This window comes from Scomber japonicus, chromosome 6 (assembly GCF_027409825.1).
Source record: "Scomber japonicus isolate fScoJap1 chromosome 6, fScoJap1.pri, whole genome shotgun sequence".
NCBI classification, from domain to species: Eukaryota; Metazoa; Chordata; class Actinopteri; order Scombriformes; family Scombridae; genus Scomber; species Scomber japonicus.
The window spans coordinates 12,005,486-12,027,640 of NC_070583.1; the positions used below are offsets into that span (position 1 = coordinate 12,005,486).

Below are 22,155 nucleotides of genomic sequence, written 5' to 3' on the forward strand. Positions count from 1 at the left end.
TGCAGTCATTTTTTGTTGTTAAACAGTTGTTTGTTGTTTGTAACTGTTTTATTGAGCTTTTAACAGCTGTAACATTTACTATTTGCTATGTTACCACAGAGAAACCAGAGTTAAATTCCTTGTATGTCTAAATGTACTTGGCCAATAAAGCTGATTGATAATTTCATAACCACTAGATTAAGTCTTAACACTTAAGTCTTAACATTTTCTTCAAAATGTTAAGACTTAATAAAAACATTTTTATGTACAATAACTTCCTATAATCTTCTGAATGCATGCACCACTTACTTTCAATGTTTTACCCTTCAGTTGTATTAATTCATGTTCTCAACTAAAAGCAACTGCATCTCAACAATTCTCACAAAATGTAATCCCATTTTATCAAAAGACAGACATCAACTTGAGAAATTATTCCAAATTTATTCATTGAAAAAAAATGCATGCCGTGATACAATCAAATAATCACATCATAAACTGGAATGAGAAAAAGTGACAACGCTGGATAAAGTGTCTCAGATTAGTTAGACTTTCTATGAAACTTTCAGCAGGGAAAGAAAAAAAAAACTGTTAAAAGACAAGAAAAGTATCAAGTGTTACCCTAACACATAAGGCAGTGTTAAAAAGGCACAGGCTGCACTCTTCAAGCTCCTCATATTAACAAAACAAAAAGCACTGAGATGAGCACTGACAGAGTTAAGAGACACACAACAATGTTTGGATATGTCTGGTCATCTTCTACATGTAGTGATGCATATGTGACTGGACAATTTAAAAATATATATATACACATATAAAATTGCCAAACAGCGATTGCTGTCATACATCTTGAGTGTTAATGTCACATGACAAACTCATTTAATATTCCTCTGCTGTCAAATGCATATAAAATAAAATTCAAAAATGCCATTTGGAAGGCCAGATCTGGATGCAAGTTTAATGTTCAAACATTTCACAAAAATAACAGGGTACCTCTAGATTCATTTTGATTATGTTTAAAAGCAGGCTGCTCGGAAATGAAATACAAATAATCTTGCGTTTTTTCAATAAATGATTTTCCCCCTTTGCACCACACCTCTCAAAAGGTTACTGTTACCGATTTAAAACGAACAGCAACTCATGCATAAAAGGCAAATCCCTTGTCAAAATACAAAGGTAAACATATAATGTACCTATGATGCCAGTTTGCTACACCAGTTTCCTCACAAGTTTCATACATTTCTGAAACAACTCATGTATATGAAGTACATTGAAAGGTACTACTGGATCGACAGAGAAACTTGTTTAATGGAAGCACCCTTTCATGCCTAAAGCTTCTCTGAGTGTTATACTGAAAACTGGGGGAGCAACAGGGAAGCACAATGCTCAGTGTATTCACTGAGACATACAATATAATGCAGTCTTATCTGCTCTGGGGTTAAGTCTACAATCAGTTAAACCAAAGGGTTTAAAGCTACAAATGTCTTGGGATGGCAAATTGAATGAGCTTTTATTGTTCAGCTTCGTGTTCACAGTGAATTATAATATGTACAACCACAGGTTGGGATCAATCATCACAAAACTGATGGATCATCAGTTTGGAGTTTCATCAGTTTTGATGAAAGAAAATCTGATCAGATGACAGAATGGTTTGACTCAGCACAAATGTTGATTAAGTAAAAATGTGTCTGATCAAAACTGAATCTGAGATGACAACTCTTGTGCTTCTTACTGATCGTAAACCTACATGATTCATTAAGGAATTTTGAGCCAGCGGGTTTCTTCATCTAATTGGCAAAATATAATACCAGAGCAACCAGATTTGCAGTAAAAACACAGATTCATTCATTTACACCATAGACTCTTTGCAGGCCCTTTGATCCAGACTGGGTAAGTGTACTTTTGGACTTGGACCACGGCTCAGGTGAAGATGACTGGGCATATACAGGCTGGTGGTCCTGATACATGATGTAGTATACATGAGTAGGAAATACAGATTGAAGTTGCTAAAAGGGTTTATAAACAAAACCTGCTGAGGTAGGGTCCGCCTCATGATCTTCTTCATGAACCAGGGTGAGTATGAAGTGTTTTAATGTTTTTTATATTCAGTCCTGATAAAAGAAGACATACAGTAAAACTAAAAAAAATAATTAAAAACAACCGCTTGAGTAGAGCAAGTGAATCTGGGTTCGAGGCTCTTTAACTCCAGACATCTTGTGAGTAGCGTCCCTTGGTCATCAGTTTCTTGATGTAATCTGTGGCCTGGGTGCGCGTCATGCCTCCCAGTTCTTCTGCAATCTCATGGAAGGTCGTCTGCACATCCTTCGCCATGTTTTTCGCATCCCTAAAAAAGGTAGGAAACAGATCCGTTTAGACTTTACTCTGCTTTTTAATTAGAAATAATTAAAATCATCCAGCAACAACGGTCTTTGCATTTGATTCTTGAATAATACCAGTATATAAGCCATCACTGAAATCACCAATTACCCCACTAGGAGGCACTAACACACTGATGAGATTTTCCATTGACATACTGGCCATTTTTCATCAAATTATTTCAGACAGCGGCACAAATATTATTGTATAAACCATAAAACTAAATAAGCATTACTTCACAGAATGAATGAATGAATCAGATGTATTAATTACCCGCAGATGTAGATATGAGCGTTTTCTGAGTGAATCAGCTTCCAGAGGTACTCCTTATTTTCCTTCAGGATGTGTTGCACGTACACCTTTATTTGGGAGAACAAAAGAGAAAACATTGTTGTCGTCGTAGCGATTTTGTACACATGTTTATAGCAATGTGAATGGTGAAAAGTTCCATACACATGCCAACATAGATATGATATGCACTGTCTTTCCATAAACTCTATGTGCTGTATATCAAAAGTACACAATAAGTCTAATTCTTTAAATAGCGTAAAGCCTGAAAATAAATTCAGCAGGAAATGTGTACAATGTATTAAAATAAAATTTAAATCTGCTCTATGCTTGACATATGCCTGGGAAGTTTAAGCCCTGATATCAAAACTGACCAGGGCATTTTTTGTCCTCATATACTGTCTGATTAACCAGCCAGCACCTAAAACAATTGAGATTCTCAATCTCCTATAAAATTCTGGTGATAAGAATCCAGCAAAAATGTTTGTACCCCAAGTGATCATATGTTCTTATCCCATCAGATATGACTTTGATGGTGAGAGACACTTAGAGCAGCGAGGAAGACAAGCCTACCTTTTGCTCCTGATCTCTTGAGAAGGCAACGAAAAGCTTTGTTAGAACTTCATTCTTCTCCGCCTCCTCCAGCTCCTCCTGGTAGATATAATCCTCAGTCTTATGTCTGCAGCCGAAAAACATCACCGTCTCTCCAACCTCCTTTCCTGTACAGGAACACCAGTGACCAAACAAATGGATTACTTTCTGTACTTGCTGCTGATGACTGTGTTTAAGCTTTTCCAGTTTTGAAAATGTAATCAATCAAGTAACAAAATATAAAATATAGTACAGACATTTTTATCAAGAGTAACAGCTGACTATCATTTATGCACTACCAAACAAATCAAATAAATATAGGTTTTAACTGTGTAGATGAATGTACATGTGTATGCCAAGTTTCTCTGACATGTCAATTATTAACCTACATACTTGCTATTAGCAGAAAATGCTGAAGGCCCAAAAACACTGAAAGCAATAACTGACGTGCCTCATTTTATGTGCATTGTTTGATGCTCCAATGATGCAAACTGCAGCCATCATAATTGAAATGCCAAAACAATAGAATTAATACAGATTTGTCCTGTTTCTTCTGTTAACTGCTGCATTAGTTGGATGTAAGGAATGAAAAGGAGAAATTCACAGGAGGACAATAGAACTAACTGTTTATTTCTACATCAATCATCTTCTGAATGTTTGATGGTTATTTATTTGCTCTTTAGAATGCAACCGCCATGAAATTATCAGAAAATAATGTTTTATTTCTCTCATTAACTGCCTTTGTTCTCGCAACTGCTCGCTCAATCACCGCAGCGCTGTCTCTCGCTTTGGTCTCTCGGTCCACATTTGACTATTCAAAATCACAACCAGGTCAGGGTTGAGGCATTAAGGTGCGGTTCAAAACAGACGCGGCAGACGCTTACAGAGGGTTTGGATCTTTATAACTGAAAACTGATTATAGCACTGATTACTGTGTGTATCCAGCAGCTGAAAGAGCACTCGGTTAAAAGTTGAGCTTTCTCCATTTTTGCGGCCACTTGTGTATATTGCACTACACCAAAAAGTAAAAAGGTCAGAAACACACTATGGCCCTTTAAGTACCTTGCTGTTTGAGCCAGCCCCTCTCCTGGATGAAGCCCATGAAGGGAGCGATTCCTGTCCCAGGGCCAACCATGATCACTGGGATTGTGGCTTTGAAGGGCAGGCGGAACTGAGACTTGCGGATGTACATAGGAACAGTGGACTTGTGGCCGTTGTCAGTGACCACTTTGTTCTTTAGCCAGTTGGTGGCCACTCCCCTGTTGATGCGGCCAGTCTTGGTCTGATACTCCACCACCACGGCACAGATGTGGATGCTGTTAGTGTGAACCTACAAAACCAGGAAGACAATTCCTAAAAGTTACTCTCCTTTAACTCTAAGAACAGATTTTTGTATGTCTTTCCTGCCAAACCAATATCAACACAGCCCAAAAATATTTGCAAAAATTATAAAATTCCTGTCCTTCTTTGGTAATATAAACAATTACCTTAGAGGAGGAGGCGATAGAGTAATAGCGAGCCTGGAGACGAGGCAGCAGCTCACATAGGTGGTCAATGGGTGGCCTCAAGGAAGGCATATCCTCCAGAATAGCGAGGATGTTTCTACTGACATCCAACACCCAATTCTGGTACAGTGCCTGTAGAGAGACGTCGACAAAAAGACGAAAGCCCATTTAACTAATCTATTCAGATATGGGTGACATAACTACAGCTGTTAACTTGTTGTTAATTTTCACTTCAAATCATCTGTCTTAACACCACCAGTGACCCTTCACAACCCGTCACTGACCTTGCCCTCGGGGGAAGAGGAGGCCATCTTGCGCATATTCTCCTGGTCCTTGGGGTCAGACGCGTACTGTGCCAGCTCGTAGAGGACATTGGTGCGGGGAGGATGTGTGATGTCCAGGTAGTGAGTCAGGGCTGTGCGGTAGGTGGTGGGGCAGGGGAAAGGGTGTTTCTTGTTGGACTCCTCTGAAAAACACAAGTAACAGATTTTTTGAGTATCTATCAGCTCAACACCTGTTGCATGTTATAAATGTTAAAAAATAAAAAAAATGAATAAATTCTCAGTCATTCAAATATTAATATACTACCACCAACCAAATTTCTGCTCTGATGACACAAAAACTGCAGAACACCTCTGTGTGTAGAACACCTTTTGCTACTTGTAGACAGCTTTTCAACATGTTGTACACCGCATAAGTATAAATCTGTTTGTATGAATACACTGCATGTCATAAAATACACCTCCGTACAGGAGATTAAAAAGTGACTGTATTTATCCACCATTATTTAATTCTCAGTAATGTTGATGTATTAGTTGTGTTACAAAGTCCACCTCATGACCTCTGTGATCAATTAATTTGAATTTCATTCTTAACAAAAGTCAGCACCCTATATTACAGCAATAACACTTAATTGCATTAACTTAACAACATGCATTTCCTGTGCAATACGTGATCTGATACTGCAAGTGTAGATATCATGGGTGGATTCCGTGAGACGTGTCAGGGACGGACAAGTAGAGTCAAGGTGCTTTGGGGTTTTCAATGCCATACCATCAAGGTTGTTGAGAGAGATAACAACATCAAGGTCCACTCCAAGGATCTGCCCCAACTTGTTCACCAACGTAGAGTCATTTGTTGGGAAAACAGCGACATGGTCTCCTGACTCATACCTGAAATCACACGGTGTGACACATTCAGACTTTGACCTGTATTCATTCAGTTTTAAAAAGGGGTTTTCCCAGCTAGTGTTAGAAAAATTTAAAACCACACCAACATTAAAGCATCAATGAACTGCATTAATGTGATCATTCTCACCTGATCTTGGAGCCTGATATGTCTAGTTCGAGATGCATAAGATGCCTATCACCAGCTTTATTGAGTTTGCGGTTGACAGTGACTGGAGCCAGGAAGGGGTTTTTCGAATCAAAGGGCCTGTGAATAAAAGAACATCACTTTAAAATTAGATGAGTACATAATCACAAAAACACTTAAAAATCCAACTTGAATAAAGAAGGACTAAGATCTATTCCTAAATAAATCAGGACTTGTTAAAAGGCATACTATGCTATCTCTTTAAGGTATACTCCACTCCACCCCCCAACCCCATACAAACATCCCTCCACCAATGGCACTTTCCTGAAGGGTTGTGCAAAGGTAAATGCCATAAATCAATCAGAAAATCTAATTTCATTTATCTGATTTACAGCTTTGTTCTTACCATTGCACTCTCTTCATTCACCATGTAGCTTGTTTGCCCACCATGGCTCTTAGCTCACTCTAGTGTCATTGAGCTATGGAAGAGGGGCCAACTTTCAATTGTATTTACAAATATAAACTGACAAAATCCTACAAAGTATGCCTTTAAAGTTTGGTCAAAAAACAGCTGTGAAAATGTGTTTCCCATATCCAGTAGGGGGCAGAAAGCTTCATTTTTATAAAGTGACCTTTGGTAAACTTTGCAGCTGGTTATAAATGTAGGTGAAATGTGAGCAATGACTTAGCAGACAGCATTTCAGTGATGAATGAGTTCTGGTAGTAAATTATGTCTCCAGTTCAGTACTTACGGCTTTTGGACCTCAAAGCTCTTCAGACGGCCAATCTCGCCTGTGTACACTTTGTTCATGTTGATGTCTGTGTGCTCCTTCAGCTCATACTGCCGTATGCTGTGTGAGGAAAAAGCTTAACGTTAACCTCTTCATACACTGTGGAGACCTAAAATAGATGTTAGAGAGGCTTCATTCTTGTTTTTGATTTTTAAAGAAAGACTGGATAAAAAACAAAACAAAAAAAACACTTACAAATGATTACAGATAGGGGGAATTTTCCTTGATTCAGATATAATGTTAAACAACGTCATAAGTCTTAGTCAAGATAAACTTATTTAATAGTTTGGATTGTGCTGCATTTAAAAACGCATCCATGTGACAGTTCAGCAGATGTACAAATTACTTTTATACAAGTCACTGTCAGGTGAAAGTATCCTGCTGTAACCTCTGTCTGTGATGATTTTCAAGTTGAACCTTGACTTGAAGTAGGAGTTCATACCCCCATAAACGCTGCAGGAAATACTACTAAGGTAAAAGTCATAAATCTCAAAATATCCCTGAGTTGGCATTAATGGAAACAGCCTTTTATTTGACGGTGATCAGACTGCATATTATTTGACCCTTGCTTCATTACACATCAGTATGCATTCCCCTCTCATCATCTATTTAAAGTGCCTTTCAAGGATCCTCACACAAGGACATTTTTCAAATAAGAGAGCTCGTAAAAAGGATTTAGGGTCAAATATGACAATTTAAGACTGATTAGACTAACTATAATTGAAGAGTAAAAATCTAGATGATAAAAAACAGAAGAAAAGATCTTAAATAAACCTTGAGTCATCTCCCAAGGCTTCCACTCCAAAGTGCTCGCACACAGCCGGCCAGAACTGCTCTCTCCATGAAACAAAGTCCTCTTCCAGACTGAAAGACAAAACCAGGAGAATCAGGTGAGGTAGTGGATCGACTCATTTAACAGAGGTCAATTCAGACTTCTTATTAACAATTACAACCACAGGAAAACAATGAGGCTAACTTTCATTTCATTCATACAGTCTTAAAGCTGTCAACGGTTAATCCTCTGAGGGGCATCAATCAAATATATTAATGTATTTATATAGCACCTTTCATACAGACTAGTGTAATTCAAAGTGTTTTACAGTTATTTGATTGACATGCTGATAATAAGACAGAACAAAAAAAAAGTTTTTAAAGAGAAAAATAATTAATAGTAATTTTAAAAAGGAATAAATCAAAGAACAATTTAAAGACAACTGGAGACCAAAGCACACAAGGGAAAATAAAAATGATAAAAATGCTTTAAATATAATATTTATAAAATACATGGAAATAAATAATTAAATCGATAAAAATAATTAAATAAATAAGTAAAATAAGAGAGAATAAGAGAAAAGGTTTATTAAAAATTTGAAAGAAAGTAAAATAGAAAACTATAGAATGATAATAAGATAGTGTTATATGAAGTAGACAAAAAGTAAATAAATCAAAAACAAGCACAATAGAATAAAATCAAATGCTATAAACTATTACATTTTTAATCAAAAGCCAGGCTGAACAGGTGGGTTTTGAGTTTCCTTTTAAAACTATCCATACTTCTCATACTATCCATACTTCCAGCTGTTCTCAGGTCCTCAGGTCTGTTCCAATGGCTTGTACCGTAAAAAACAAATGCTGACTCTCCATAGGTTTTAGTTTTAACTTTTAGAACAGCTAAAAGATTGCTCCCTGAGGACCTGAGGAGTCGTACTGGTTCATACACTTCATACACTTCATACACATGTCAGCAATTGTGATAAATATGCTGGTGCTGAACCATGAAGTGCTTTAAAAACAAGTACAATTATTTTAAAATCAATACGAAAGCAAACAGGTAACCAATGTAAAGACTTTAAAATGGGTGTTCTCTCCTTCTGGTCCTGGTCAGCACTCAGGCTACAGATTTCTGAATCAGCTGAAACTAATTTATGAGAGTTTTGGGTAAACCAGAAAGAAGAGCATTATAGTAGTCCAGCCGCTTGTGATAAAAGCGTGAATCAGTCTCTCTGTGTCACTAAGAGAGAGAGAAATGGTCGCACTTTTGCAATATTTTTGACGTGATAAAAATCATAGACCACATGAGCCTTGAAGTTAAGGTCAGAGTCGAACACCACACCAAGGTTTCTGGTTTGTTGGCTTGGGGTATGTCTTAATCTTGCAACCAGTTTCTTTCTCTGAGCTTTAGAACCAATTACTAAAAACTTTTATCCTGGTTGAGCTATAAAAAGTTGTGCCATCCAGGCATTAATATCTAAAATACAATTAAAAAGAAAGTCAATTGGTCCTGTGTCATCAGGAGACATGGCTACATAAAGTTGTGTGTCATCTGCGTATCTGTGGATTTCTTTTTAAAAGAGGTTTAACAAGTACAGTTTAAAAAAGCAGTGGGAGATACACCGTGCTGCATAGTAATTAAAAATAAAGTGCTTCCTCAGACACTAAATTAAAAACATTTTTAAAAAAGGAGGTTAGGATAGGATCAAGGGTGCATGTAGATGACTTCAGTGTTGCTACCACTTCCCTGAGCATTTCAGCATCAACCAGGCTAAAACTGTTCACCTGGACTTCACAAAATGTTTCCTCAGTTGTTGTGGCATTATAAAAACGACTAATATTAGACCTGATGTTGGCTGTTTTCTCCTTGAAGTAATCTGCAAACTCATCACAACTAAAAGCTAAAAGACTAGTGCAGTGGTTTGTAGAGGGATTCATGAGGTGATCAATGGTACTAAAAAGTATTCTAGGTTTGTTGGTTGATCAGACTGGAAAAATTAAATTGCCTGGCAGTATGAATTGCTTTGTTATAAATGTTTAATTTGTCCGTTAAAATCTCTTTATTAGAGTGCATGCCACATTATCACAGCGTCCCTGGTTCGAATCTGGCCAGGTACCTATGCTGCAGGTCACCCCACCCCCCCTCTCTCTCCGTTTCTTGTCGGCATCTCTGCCAGATACTACCTAAATAACAGCAAAAAGGCCTCAAATGAATCTTAAAAAAAAGAAAAGAAAATGTCTTTATGGATATGTAACTTTGTTTTGTGCCATCTGTGCTCTCCAATCCGACAATCTCACTCTCTCTCTCTCTCTCTCTAGGGCATGAATGTGTTCATTTAATTTCACAGCTCATTAGATTCATACATTTCTTGTGTAAATTTCAGTAAAAATGGAAAGTGATTATTTCTTATTTGGCTCAAAGGAGTAAAAGGTCACTTACTTGCCATCATCGTCTCCCAAACCGAGGTCATAGATGCGCTTGGCCCCAAGTTCTTCCAGTCTCTTGTCGACGTATTTTCCCATTGCATTGTAGTGTTCATATGTCTTGTTTCCCAAAGCAAATACCTGTAGACAGACAAGGGCAAAATGAAGACTCATCAGAAAATAGTCTTACTGCTTGTTTTGTCATGTTTTAGCTAACTGGAAATGAGAAAACATAACAAATTTGAGTTATTAAAAGATAGGCAATGGATAAAATACAGAGCAAAGCAAAGGACTGTGCCCAAGAATTTAAAGAGATTTCCCACAGTTCAGTTCTTCACTCAAATTAGGCCAGGAGCGCTGTAACCCAACAATGACAAAGACACAAACATGCACGCAGAGACAGACCAAGCATGACAACACACAAAGCCCGCTCTTTCAGGATGCACACAATGCCGGTTCATGCTAGCAAAATGCTGAATCTCAATAAGACAGACATGCTAATTGACATAGCGTGACTCATAAATAAAGTTGGGGACCAGCAGTAGTGAACAAAATGTAAATTTAAATGGATAAGACTTATATCCCCTCCTTCATTACAGGAGAAATGCAAAACCAGTCTGTATATCCCCCAAGACCAAGCTCGCTATTAAAATTTCCATGTAACTTTACCTCGAAAAAATGTCAAAGGGAAATCATTTGCATTCTTTAAGAGCTTAATGACCTTTCCAGCAGTGTGGCATAAGAGTGTAGGCAGGCAGTATAACAGAGGCTGTATAATCAATGTGCATATTTAAAAAATGTAGGCACATACATATATTCACAACTCTGTTTTGGATTTAGATGAGCTTAAATCATTATAACTTTTCAAAAAATAACAAGAGCTTACATGCTTTAAAGCTCAATCACACAATTATATGTTCACTGACATCATGAATAATGTGCATTTAGTTGTTCCCATTGTGCTTTATGTTGAGATTATTTCATGAGAGACCAAATGAACCATCTAACACTGCATGTGTGTACACTGCTGTCACTGACACAACAGGCATTTCTCACAGATGACATTTTGACATGTCAGTAAGTAAAGCACAGATGTAAATGACAAAATGAATCATGGCTGGATTCCACTTAGCTGCATCAGTATTGTGCATGCTCTCTCTCTGTCACAGTGTACTGGGACACTCAATGTTGTTAGGGACACCTGTGGCATATTCATATTTTATGTATGGACTTGCAGAGAATGAAGACTCACCGTGTAGTTGAGTCCAGAGAGGTCTTCGTCATCATTTTCCTGCAGCCAGTCATAGAAGTCCTGGGCGTTATCTGTGGGGTCTCCTTCACCATAGGTGGCCATGCAAAATATGGCGAGGGAGTTATCGATCTCTGACAGACGGGCCAGTTCACCCTACAGAATGGGACACCAACATCACAGACAGTGAGCACTCAACACGTTATCGGAAACGCCAGAAATCACAACAGAACATTGTGTACTATTATTGTGACTGAAATAGCATGCACAATCTGATCTGAGCAAGTCCTTGGGTCTTTATGGACTCACTTACCTGGATTTAATTTAATTTTAGCACAAGAATCATATAACACTGACAGCTATTATAAACTGCTATCTGACCTATTTGCAATCTGCCACTGGATATGCATTGCTTATTATAATTGTACTGATTATAATCTCATGTCTGAGCAAAGCAGGAGAATCTGAATATTGAACTATTCAAAACCATTGCCATTAACCACTCCTGTGATACTTTATGTTTTCATGACAACTTTGCAAATCACTCTTTAGTAATTACATTGAGTACCATCTAAAAGAATGAAAAGCACCTCTGTTAAAATCGTATTTCTGTAATTTGTATATTGTTCCACTGATGCAAATTACCATGTCATATTCCTCTGGATCTGCAGACATTCCTTTCATGCCGTAGCGCTGAGCGTCTTTGGACAGCCTGTTGGCAAATTCCTCCCCCGTGCCCGTCTGGGAGCCGTAGAAAACAATGATGCTCTTGCCCTGGTAATAAATTAACAGCAAAGCATTTACACTGTGAATGTAAAAACTTCCTTCCACAATTATAATTACAGCTAACCAGTCTCTCATGTCTGGGGGCTGTATTATAACTCAAAACAGATGCAGTTAATCTTTTGCAATTTATTTCAAACATTTTCAGAGTACATTTTTCCTGAACTGCTGTATTTGCAGATAGAGCACTTGTGCATGTAACGGGGATAAAAGAAGTCACTTCATATCAAAGCAAAGACACATGACAACAAACACACAATTCATATCTTATCTTTACATATAACAGCTCCTTCTGTACACACATTTGTGGGAACTGTGAAAAATTTGCCTGCAGTGTTGCCATGATCATTCATAACAAAGAAAAACAGTGACCAAATTAAATAGCGTTGGGGGCCAAAGTTCTTTTCTGCCACCATCATGGTATCTGAACTATTTGCTGCAAAACCACATGATTCAAAACCAGAGTCTTTTCCCAGGGCTGGCTCGAAACAGAGGACCATCAAAGTCAAAACAGCCTTCAGTCGCTCTAAAACTAGAACTGCATGTAGTCTCATTAGCAGGGAGACTGTTTTATACACTATATTCCTGATTCTCTGAGCCAATAACCAGGAAAACTCCACATTAAACTGTATATCTGCAAGTCCAAACAGTTCACACTCTTCTTCAAAAATGATTTCCTAACAGCGAGTAATGTTTTGGAACAACAGCAACAAAAGTGCTCCTGGACAGCGTCAGACAACACGACTGAAAGTGATGAAATTAAATGCCGGGAGGGGGGTGGGGGTGGGGGGGGTGGAGACCGCTTGTTGAAAGCAACGTCACTCACCGTTTTCTTCATTTTCTCGATGAAACTTGTCTCTCTTGTTGTGGGTGCTCTGGGGGGAAAAACAAAACAAAACACAAAATAAATCAGATTTGGAATCAAAATAATTCAAACACAGAGATGACAATCCTGCGATTAAAAACCAACTATTGGTCAACAGCTGTGAGTGTTTCTTCAAAGATATATAATAATTCAAATGGAGAGTAAAACTCAAGAGACAAGATTGTGCAGCATCTGGCTCCTTGACATAAAGATAACATTCATTACTTAAGTAGCTGCAGGGTTCAGAGATGAGGACAGAAGTTCTCTCTCATCTCAATGATCAACATAATGCTTCATGTGTATAACTCCTCCAACTTAAGAATTTGACTTTATGATGAAAAATCTGACTTTGTGTGTATGTCACTCAATTGGAAATTGGATGGGCCTGTTTTCCTGCTGCGGCCAGTGTTAGCCTTGTCCCAGCTCTACCTCGTTCATTACATTAAACATCAATTTTGATTTTATTATTATTTGCCTTATTATGATAGACAATATCTGAAAAATACTCTTATATTGTTTTATTGATTTCAGCCAGACACAGATTTAAAATCAGCATAAAAAAAAGTCCAATTTAACACTTTTTGTATTGTATTTAAAGGATGATTAAATGAGTTAATATTGGCTTGTGTTGCTTTTAACTTCTGTCTTGATGCCTTTTATGTTTTCTGTAAAGCACTTTGAAGCCTTACTGTTGAAATGTGCTATATACATAAACTTGCCTTGTCCACCATCCCTCGGGTGACTATTTGTCTAGTCACTGTTCAGAGTTATTCTCATGTAACAGGAAGTAGCAGAACAGTGACTCCGCAACCTGCAAGTATTAGTCATACTAAAATGCAGAAGCATGTAATCACGTACTGTGCAGAAGCAGAGATTATGAAACATTTCGTAAAAGGGAGTAATGAGGTAGAATCACTACATTCTCCACCTCATGGTAATTTAAAAAGCTTGATTCATATTTACCCTGGAAGTAATTAACAGCCCAGGACAGATCAAAACAACATGAGCAAAAAGCTTCAGTAAAAAGGGGGCACAAGATGCAAAATCTATTATCGCAACAAGTAAAAAAGGCAATGCCGCTCCATTCAGCATCAAAGGCCTGGGCGGTCAGCTGCAAATCTGTCTGAACTGAAAAAGAAATAATAGGCTACAAATGACTGAGCAGAAAATATATGCAAGATTATTTTTTTTCCCCCCAGACACACAAGACTGTTCTCTTTTTGTCTAAACCACAGCAGCTGTCTACATGAAGTACAAACCCATTATACATCAGTGGTCTCTAACTCTATATTGTCTTAAACACACATTTCATTCCAAACATTTATTACCTAAGGAGCCCATCAAGAGAACAGCAGTGGGCAGAGTGCAGGCATGTGGGCCTGATGCCGAACACACCATAAAAACTGTCCCCCGTGGTTAATATGGATTGTACTCCAAAGTGAATTCCTGATGGAAATTTAAAAGCGAGCCTTTGCCCCCTAGCTCGAGCATTCCTGACAGATTTAACAGGATCTGTCTTAACGGTTATCAGCTCAGGCAGCCTCACCGGCCCCGCAGCCGCTCGACCGGTAGGTTTTCTCTGTTCATCATTATAGAAAATTAGAGCGCAGTTACAAAAAAATACAGGTATCTTAAGCAAGTGCAAAATTAATGAATAAATAGAACTTTTGATACATTTCCCCAAATTTCTTGCTCTAAATTAACAGCAATGTGCTAATATCTAAATACACTTGATTTTGGTTTTCAATCTAGTGTAATTTTATTAATAACTGCCCAAACACAATTTCTAAGCATACTAGTTGGCTTATTTAGTTTTATTTATTTTAATTTTAGTACAATAAAAAACTAAAAGGGACCAAATCATAGCTGACAACACATCACTAGTTTTGTGGATCAACTAGTTAATGTCCAAAAATGACCAACATTACAGTAGAAGTGTGCCGCTCGTAGGTTTGTGTTCGCCCTCATCAAACTAAAGACAAAAGCTCTTTCACACTCTCAAAAGATCTTTCTTTAATTACATAGCTACTTCAGACATTTCCTAAAACAGGAATACGTTCTTTTGACATTAGATTTTAATATCATATTTTAGTTGCAGCACGCAGCTCTAAAAAGTTGTTTCAAAGGACTTATACTGCTAACACAAACCCACTGACTGAAATCCATGTTCTGCAGATGTTGCACTTTGTTCTTATCCAGATCAGTAAAATTGGCTTGTAAGCTTAAACATCTTTTCCTTTCTGCAACGTCTTCAGGCCCACTTGAAAACAAAACCATGCATGGATTTGAACAATTACAGTTTAGAGTTCATCATCTGTATATACAGTCTAAAATAACTTTCCATTCATTCATCCATCCATCCAGGAACTAAACCTTTTCAAACAAGCACACAGAGTCGGTGTGGTCTTGTTCTGTGACACAGACTCATTTGCACACATGCACGTGATCTTCTGATGTTACAATTAAGAGATGTGTTTTCCATTTAAAGATCCCAGTGAAGTGGAAATGAAGTATTATGCCATGTTCACTGACAAAGCAGGAAACATGGTGACTGACTCAGTGTTTTAGGAGCTTGTAGAGAAGAAAAAAAAAAAAAAGACAGCGCAATAATTAAATTTCGTTTGTAGTCGAGCAGATTTGATCACCATTTGTTAACATAATGGGAACACTGGGTGGCCTCTGAAACCACTGCTTTGCCAGATGTTGATAGAAACAAACGACTTACAACACACTTACAAATCACTTAGACTCCTAAATCTGGGGTGAGCTATCAGACTAAGTTTCAGGATTAAACAGTGTCTAGTGAGAAATGCTTATGATGATGTCAAGCAAGCATCACTGAAATATATTGCTGACTGTTCCTTACGAGGAGCAGTAAAACAAACACTTCACTGACCTCTCAGCAGCATCTCTCCTGTCCTCTGGCAGGGAGAAGACGCAGCCCATGGCATGCAGCCCTGTAGCTCACCGCTGCCACTAGCACCACTGGCTAGGCCACGCCGGGAACCGCCACGCTCAATATCAAAAGCGGGACGTCAACACTCCACGACCACAGGATGGAAAAATAAAACCAGTCCAGAAAGGAACTCGCAGGTTTTTAAGAGCTGCCTGCCTTCACCTCAGAGGCTCCAGCACAATCTGAACTCTGCCTCTTCCTGTGCTGCTCTCTGAAACCAGCAGCGTCTGTTCCTCTCTCTCCCTCTCTCTCCCTCTCTCTCTGACACACACACACACACACACACACATATACACACACACACACACACACACACACACACACAGCAGCCTACAAGCCCTGTCAGTGTCTGGCAACCGCTGAGGACACAATGGTGGGAAACTGACTTTCCCATAAAATGTAGTCGAGCTACAGACCCACACTTTTGACTCACACAAACACACACTGAAACACTCTGGGTCTGAAAATGCCCCCCTTCCCTCCCCTCCTTCTCCTCACCCCCTCCCCTTTTCCTCTCCGGTCTGAAAGGTGTTAGGAACGAAAAAGTCTACAAGATCCACTCTGAGAATTTGGCCAGTTATCAGAGCAACTCCTCAGTGGACCATTGAAGGGTTGGGGTTGGGGTGGGGGGGTGGGGGGCTGGGGGGCTGTGAATGGTAGTTTTTTTTTTTACTGAAGTGTCCCCCGCCCCCATCTCACTGGAGGAGAGAGGGGAATGTCATTGCTATGGCAACCTCATTTATCATAAAAGGATTCCATTTGTGACATGGCCCTACTCCAATGGCAGCGCAGCCCGCACACACACACACACACACACACACACACATTTAAAAGAAAAACAGTGGAGCAGGGAAAGAAGAATGAAAAAAAAGTAACTCAGGGCAAAGAAAGGGTTTCTTGTCTTTTGCCTCAACTTTCCACCTTTGGAGAGGACTCACAAAAGAAGCTTGGCTCGCCCTCCTCGCTCGCTCTCCAGGGAACTTTCAAAACGGGTTCAGGGCCAAAAACAAAAGCACAGGAAAGACATGGAAGACTACGCCCCCTTCATAACAGTTAGGTAATCACTGCTCCCTTTAAGGGGAGGGGAGACCAGCTTGGCGCTTGTGTCGCTCTGTTCTCTTCCTGTATTCCCGCCCTCCACAGATACACACTCTTCCCAAAGCAAAACATGTTCCCTGAGGGTCCCCCCCCCCGCCTCCTCCTCCCCCTTCCAGCAGACCTCCTGTTTTCACACAAATGGCCAGGATCTTCCTAGCTCAACACTATCTCCATTCACACAACCGTGCAAGACCTCCACCACACAGCGAGTGTGGCTGCGGCTACTGGCTTTACTCCAGCGACCAAAGAGTTTGTGTTGTGGTTGGGGAGGGACTAAAAATGTAGCCAGTGGAAGGAAGGTCCGCGGAAAACAAGCCAAGCCTCCATCACTCCACTGATAAGTGATGAGGAGAGGGAGAAGCTTGCAGGCACTCACACGAGAGAGAGAGAAAGAGGCAGTCAGGCACAGAGAGACAGAGAGACAGAGAGAGAGAGAGAGAGAGAGAGAGAGAGAGAGAGAGAGAGAGAGAGAGAGAGATCAGATAAGTTGCTCAAAGAGAGGAGAGAGCAGGAGGAGGGAGAAAACAAAGGTCGCTCCTGGTGGAACATTTACAAGAACGTTAAGCCGTGCACTCTCACACACTTGCTTCAAGGCCTTTACATTAACAACTTGTACAGAGAATTTGATAGATTTGGAGATTTTTTGTTTTCTTTTTAGCTGCAGATATGTAGATGCAGTTAGATTACTGAGCTATATGTACTACATCACCTGTGGTTTAACTCTGATAAGAACTTACTCAAAAGTTTGGCCCAGCAAATGAGCTCAAGTCACGTTTGCCCGGTGGAGGTGATAAAAAGCTTTGTTGAGTAGCACTAATGTAAGTATAATGAGTCACATACATGACTCATATCAATCATTTTGGGACAACAGCTAAACTGAGTCATCATTTTATGATTTTAAGGTCACTAATTTTGTTTGTACCAAAGTAAATATGGAGTCTCTTTGATAGATTACATTACAAACTGATACTGATTAAATAGGAAGTGATACAGAAGCAAAAAGCAGGCCATGGAAGTGGTTTAGAGCAAGGCTACCCCTGCCTATAGACTTAAGTCTTAAGAGCTGTGATTCCTGAAGGCAAACTTTGAACACAGTATGCATCTATCTACATATGTACTATTTAATGTTTATATGGCTGACCAGAGCTAGCACTTTACAAGAGGCTGTGATGATGCTCAGTACTTGAGGATAATGTAATGTAGAGGAGGATGAACATCCTGTTTCACATAAGCGCAGTATAAAAATTTGCATTTTACGGTTACAACAGCTCCTGCAACTGAAGTCAAAACAAGTGTTTAACATGCAATATTTTAACTTGTGGGTGGAAAGAACCTTTTTTTTCTTTAATGTACCTTTTTTGTAAAACATGTTCGTCAGTGTTTATTTATTTATTTACTTACTATTTATGGAAGCTAAAATCTGTCAAATATTCAAGTTAAAACTCTAATGGGTACTCACGGCGTATCGAGCTTCTTGAATTCGGGGATGGGCTCGGGCTTCTTGCGGGACATGAACCAATAGATGACGAGGCCAACAATTAGGGAGAAGAGGAAGAGGTCCAGGTTACTGAAAAGAGGCTCCTCTTCATCCACCATGGTCTCGGTGTGGGTGGTGGTCTCAGCGTCCATGTTTGTTACGTTGACACTCTACATCAGGAAAGAATAATACTGTTAGAACAGCTTCCTAAGCAAAAAAGCAAAGGCTTTATCTAAAGTATTAATTGATGATCCATTATTTTCTCCACTCATAGTATCAAGTAATCATGACAGATATTTGCAACACCTCATATCATTGTATAATAAAACCTTAGGGTTTTTGAACTACTGATCAGTTGATTAGCTGATTAACAGAAAATTAAACGGCCACTATTTTGATTTATCCTATTTTAAAAACACAATTAAGCAAATGTGTTGGTTACAGCTTTCATATCAGTTTCTTTGTCATACATGTCATACAGTATTTTTGTGGGGATTTTTTGTTTGGGAAAAAAAACATATCATTTTAAAGACAACAAATTATAAACAGACATTTTTCAAACTTTACAGACATTTTACAGACAAAACAATTAATAAAGAAATTAATCTGCAGCTCTACTATTCTACAGACATAAAGATTAAAAAACTAGCTACCAGATTTATTTCAAGGATAATCATTAGTTGCAGCCCTACAGTTTAGAGCATATGTGCCTTTATTGCTTTTGTCTGTTTTACACAACTAGTGATGAATGTGTTTAGTACAAACTGAACAGACAGTAAGCTGTAATTTAAAACCGGTATTTTAAAATCTGTTTCACTCCTGCAGTCTCAGCTAGAAAATCCCAATTCAACCAAGCTGGAATAAAACTGGTTAAACTATTGCACAGAGCAATATTATTACTAACAGATGTGAGCCATATTTGACATGCTATACCTTACAATGACTGCTTTTGTTTGTCAGCATTATTGGACAATTGGTTTGACATAATACACACTTGAAACCTGCTGCTTACAATACATGAAATATCTCTTGCAATGCATCAGCAGCTCTTTTCACACTGAGCATGAGAGGACTTCCCATTCTGAGCTCTCATGTTTCACTTTGGTTTGAGGAGTGAAAACATGGAGATCAAATTTTCTAATTCTATAAGCTGACTAGCCAACAGCTACAGAACAGTATGACTGACGTTATCTTTATCAGATATGTGCACATACGTACTACAAGACTGCTCACTCACTGTCACAGAGGTATAGATGGTAATTCACTATTGATATTAAAACAACAAAAAAACAATACCCTTTTAAAATATCGACAGTGAGGTTGGTGGAGATTTGGGAGCAACATTAGGGCCTACAAGGAAAACTTTGGAGGCTTAAAAGCTGAAAGCAAATATGCTTAGCTATCAGTTCATTAAACACACCTTCCTGAAACTAATGCACTACAATAAAACATGCCGTCATAACAGCTATGACATAAGGGTTTTATTGAAGCTGTGTTAGAGAAGTGCTGATTCAACTTTATGCATGTTACTGGGTTATACTGATATTTTTGTCAAATCGGATACGGATATATTAGTTTTAGGCCGGCTTATCAAATAAACTGCCAGCTCATGTTAAGACGGATATTCCAAAGATTCAAGCAACCAGCTAAGACCAGAAGAGACTGTAACACATATACAGTGTCTCCTGCCTGTTGTTAGGAAATCTCAACACCAATTACTTTGCTTAGTGATCTCCCAGCAGGATTAATTAGCTCTGAAAACAAAACCAAAGTCAGCAGATACAGATATCAGCAGTTACAGGTCCAAACATGGACAAACTAAAGTAAGAGGCAACACTGGAAACGTTCAGTAACGATTTCAATAGCTACTCATTAATTCAGTATTTACATTTTGACAAGTAGCTCTCATACACATGGTTTTAACGATCTTGTTTAACTTGAATATCTGGCCTCCTACCCACTTTTCCCTTTAGGGTATCACAATAGAAGTAGCTGCACTGTGTTTTCAATCCTCGATTATTTAACAGTATGTCAGGACTGAGTGACTGCAGTGTTGCATCTACTTTTATCATGTGAACTCATTAATCAATGCCTAATCTACTCCCTGGACAGAGTGACTTAAGAGACTTTGGTTAGTTGCCAATTAAGTCAAATGACAGAATACAGCTTTAAAAGGGTCACTAATGGTCAATAAAGACATGGAAGGAGTTCACTGGAGTTCATCCTCACAACTCAACTCTCCTGCTTTAAAACAAATAATTGTGTAATAGTAAATGTGGCGGCGCTGAGTTGCCAACAGTGGCGATTCTGAACTTGAACATGCGGAGTTTAGTCACTGCTAATGAGAAAATAAAAGCACGCACAAAATGAATAAAAACGACCAAGACAGCCAGCGGGGATGAATTTAGGGCCCGACTATTCCCTGGATCACAGCACTATTGGTTAAAAGCATGACATTGTGGGAGAAAACTGGCTAGTTTAGTGACAAAAAAGATGTTATGTTAAACAGGATAAGTCAAAAATTAGGTGTTTTGAGACACACACGCAGAGGAAAGTAACAGTACATATAAGTTAGCCTCAGTTTACGTAACTTAACACCGGAGTAGGCACCACTGTTAAGCTAATGTTGCACTAAAGCTGAACATTTCCTCTGTGTCTGAAGGTTTTAGTCCACCATGCGAATGTTTTTATCGCTGGTGTGTAACTCCTGTGGACTGCCACGGACTTAAACTCGATGTAAAAACAATCAAAGTGAGGTTAATCGACAGCTTACCTTCGCCTCTCCTCTCTGTGTCAGCTTCACACTGCTCACAATGCGGAAGGAAACTTTACGCCATGTGTGGTTATACCAACTCGGTCCTGGCGGCGGGGGAGGGGACTTTTGTTCTTCTTAAAATTCAAGGCTAAATACATTATCTTTAGCTGTTATCCCCTCTTTTTTACCATTGCATACATGTGTGTTTTAAAGAGGTAATTCAGCTTCGATTGTTTTTGACAATTAGCACATTTGACTTTAATTTCCGCAAACACGTGTCTTCACTTGGAATAGTCTAAATCCAGCATGTCATGTAACTCGCTCGCTCAATATGTTGAAGGTGCAACAGGCCAAGGGTCATGGTTATGTAATTCAGCCAAAAGACTCTGTGTGTCCCTGACAATCTGACAACCAGCCCCCAGACTCATCACAGCTGTCCTCCTCAACTTTAAGGGTGTTTAGTGTTCAGGGTTCTAAGGACACATGATAGATAACCCACCTACCCTGTGAGCTTTACCTGAATCTATGTGCTCAGCTTCCCTGGGCAATGGTGGGAGTGTTCAGATAGTGGTCCACCAATGTAAATGAAATATTATCTCAAAATAATGTGATACTTATGTCATAAAATAAGTCATTATTTCAAGATACTAAGTCATTATTTTGAGTTAGCCTACAAAGTAATTTTTGAGAAAGTTTCTCAATGACTTTTTTTTAATCACATTAGCAGAAATGGGAATCCATACTTAGTCAAAGTATAGAACAGCAAAATGTACTTATAGTAAAGTGAAAGAACTCATGACGCAACAGGGTGGACACCTGTCAGTGTTATTTTGTATATGATTTGATTATTTCTAGTTTTAATGTTGTACTGGTGTAGGGGGAGCTAAATTGAACTATTTTACTTGTAGTTAATTTGATCTGTAACAATTCTTAATC

General features: G+C 38.8%; 1 protein-coding gene across 1 annotated transcript; it reads right to left on the minus strand.

Moving 5' to 3' along the window:
• Positions 1-400: 400 nt before the first annotated feature.
• Positions 401-21,267, minus strand: LOC128360139 (NADPH--cytochrome P450 reductase-like). The gene is made up of 16 exons (XM_053320492.1): positions 21,238-21,267; positions 18,447-18,634; positions 12,895-12,943; positions 11,931-12,059; positions 11,289-11,441; positions 10,053-10,177; positions 7,616-7,705; positions 6,803-6,901; positions 6,054-6,170; positions 5,790-5,908; positions 5,021-5,202; positions 4,719-4,868; positions 4,294-4,561; positions 3,214-3,359; positions 2,626-2,711; positions 401-2,320 (listed from the first exon to the last, which is right to left on the minus strand). The coding sequence occupies exons 2-16, from the start codon at positions 18,614-18,616 to the stop codon at positions 2,176-2,178; spliced, it is 2,028 nt and encodes a 675-aa protein (XP_053176467.1). The 5' UTR covers positions 18,617-18,634; positions 21,238-21,267; the 3' UTR covers positions 401-2,175.
• Positions 21,268-22,155: the final 888 nt, after the last annotated feature.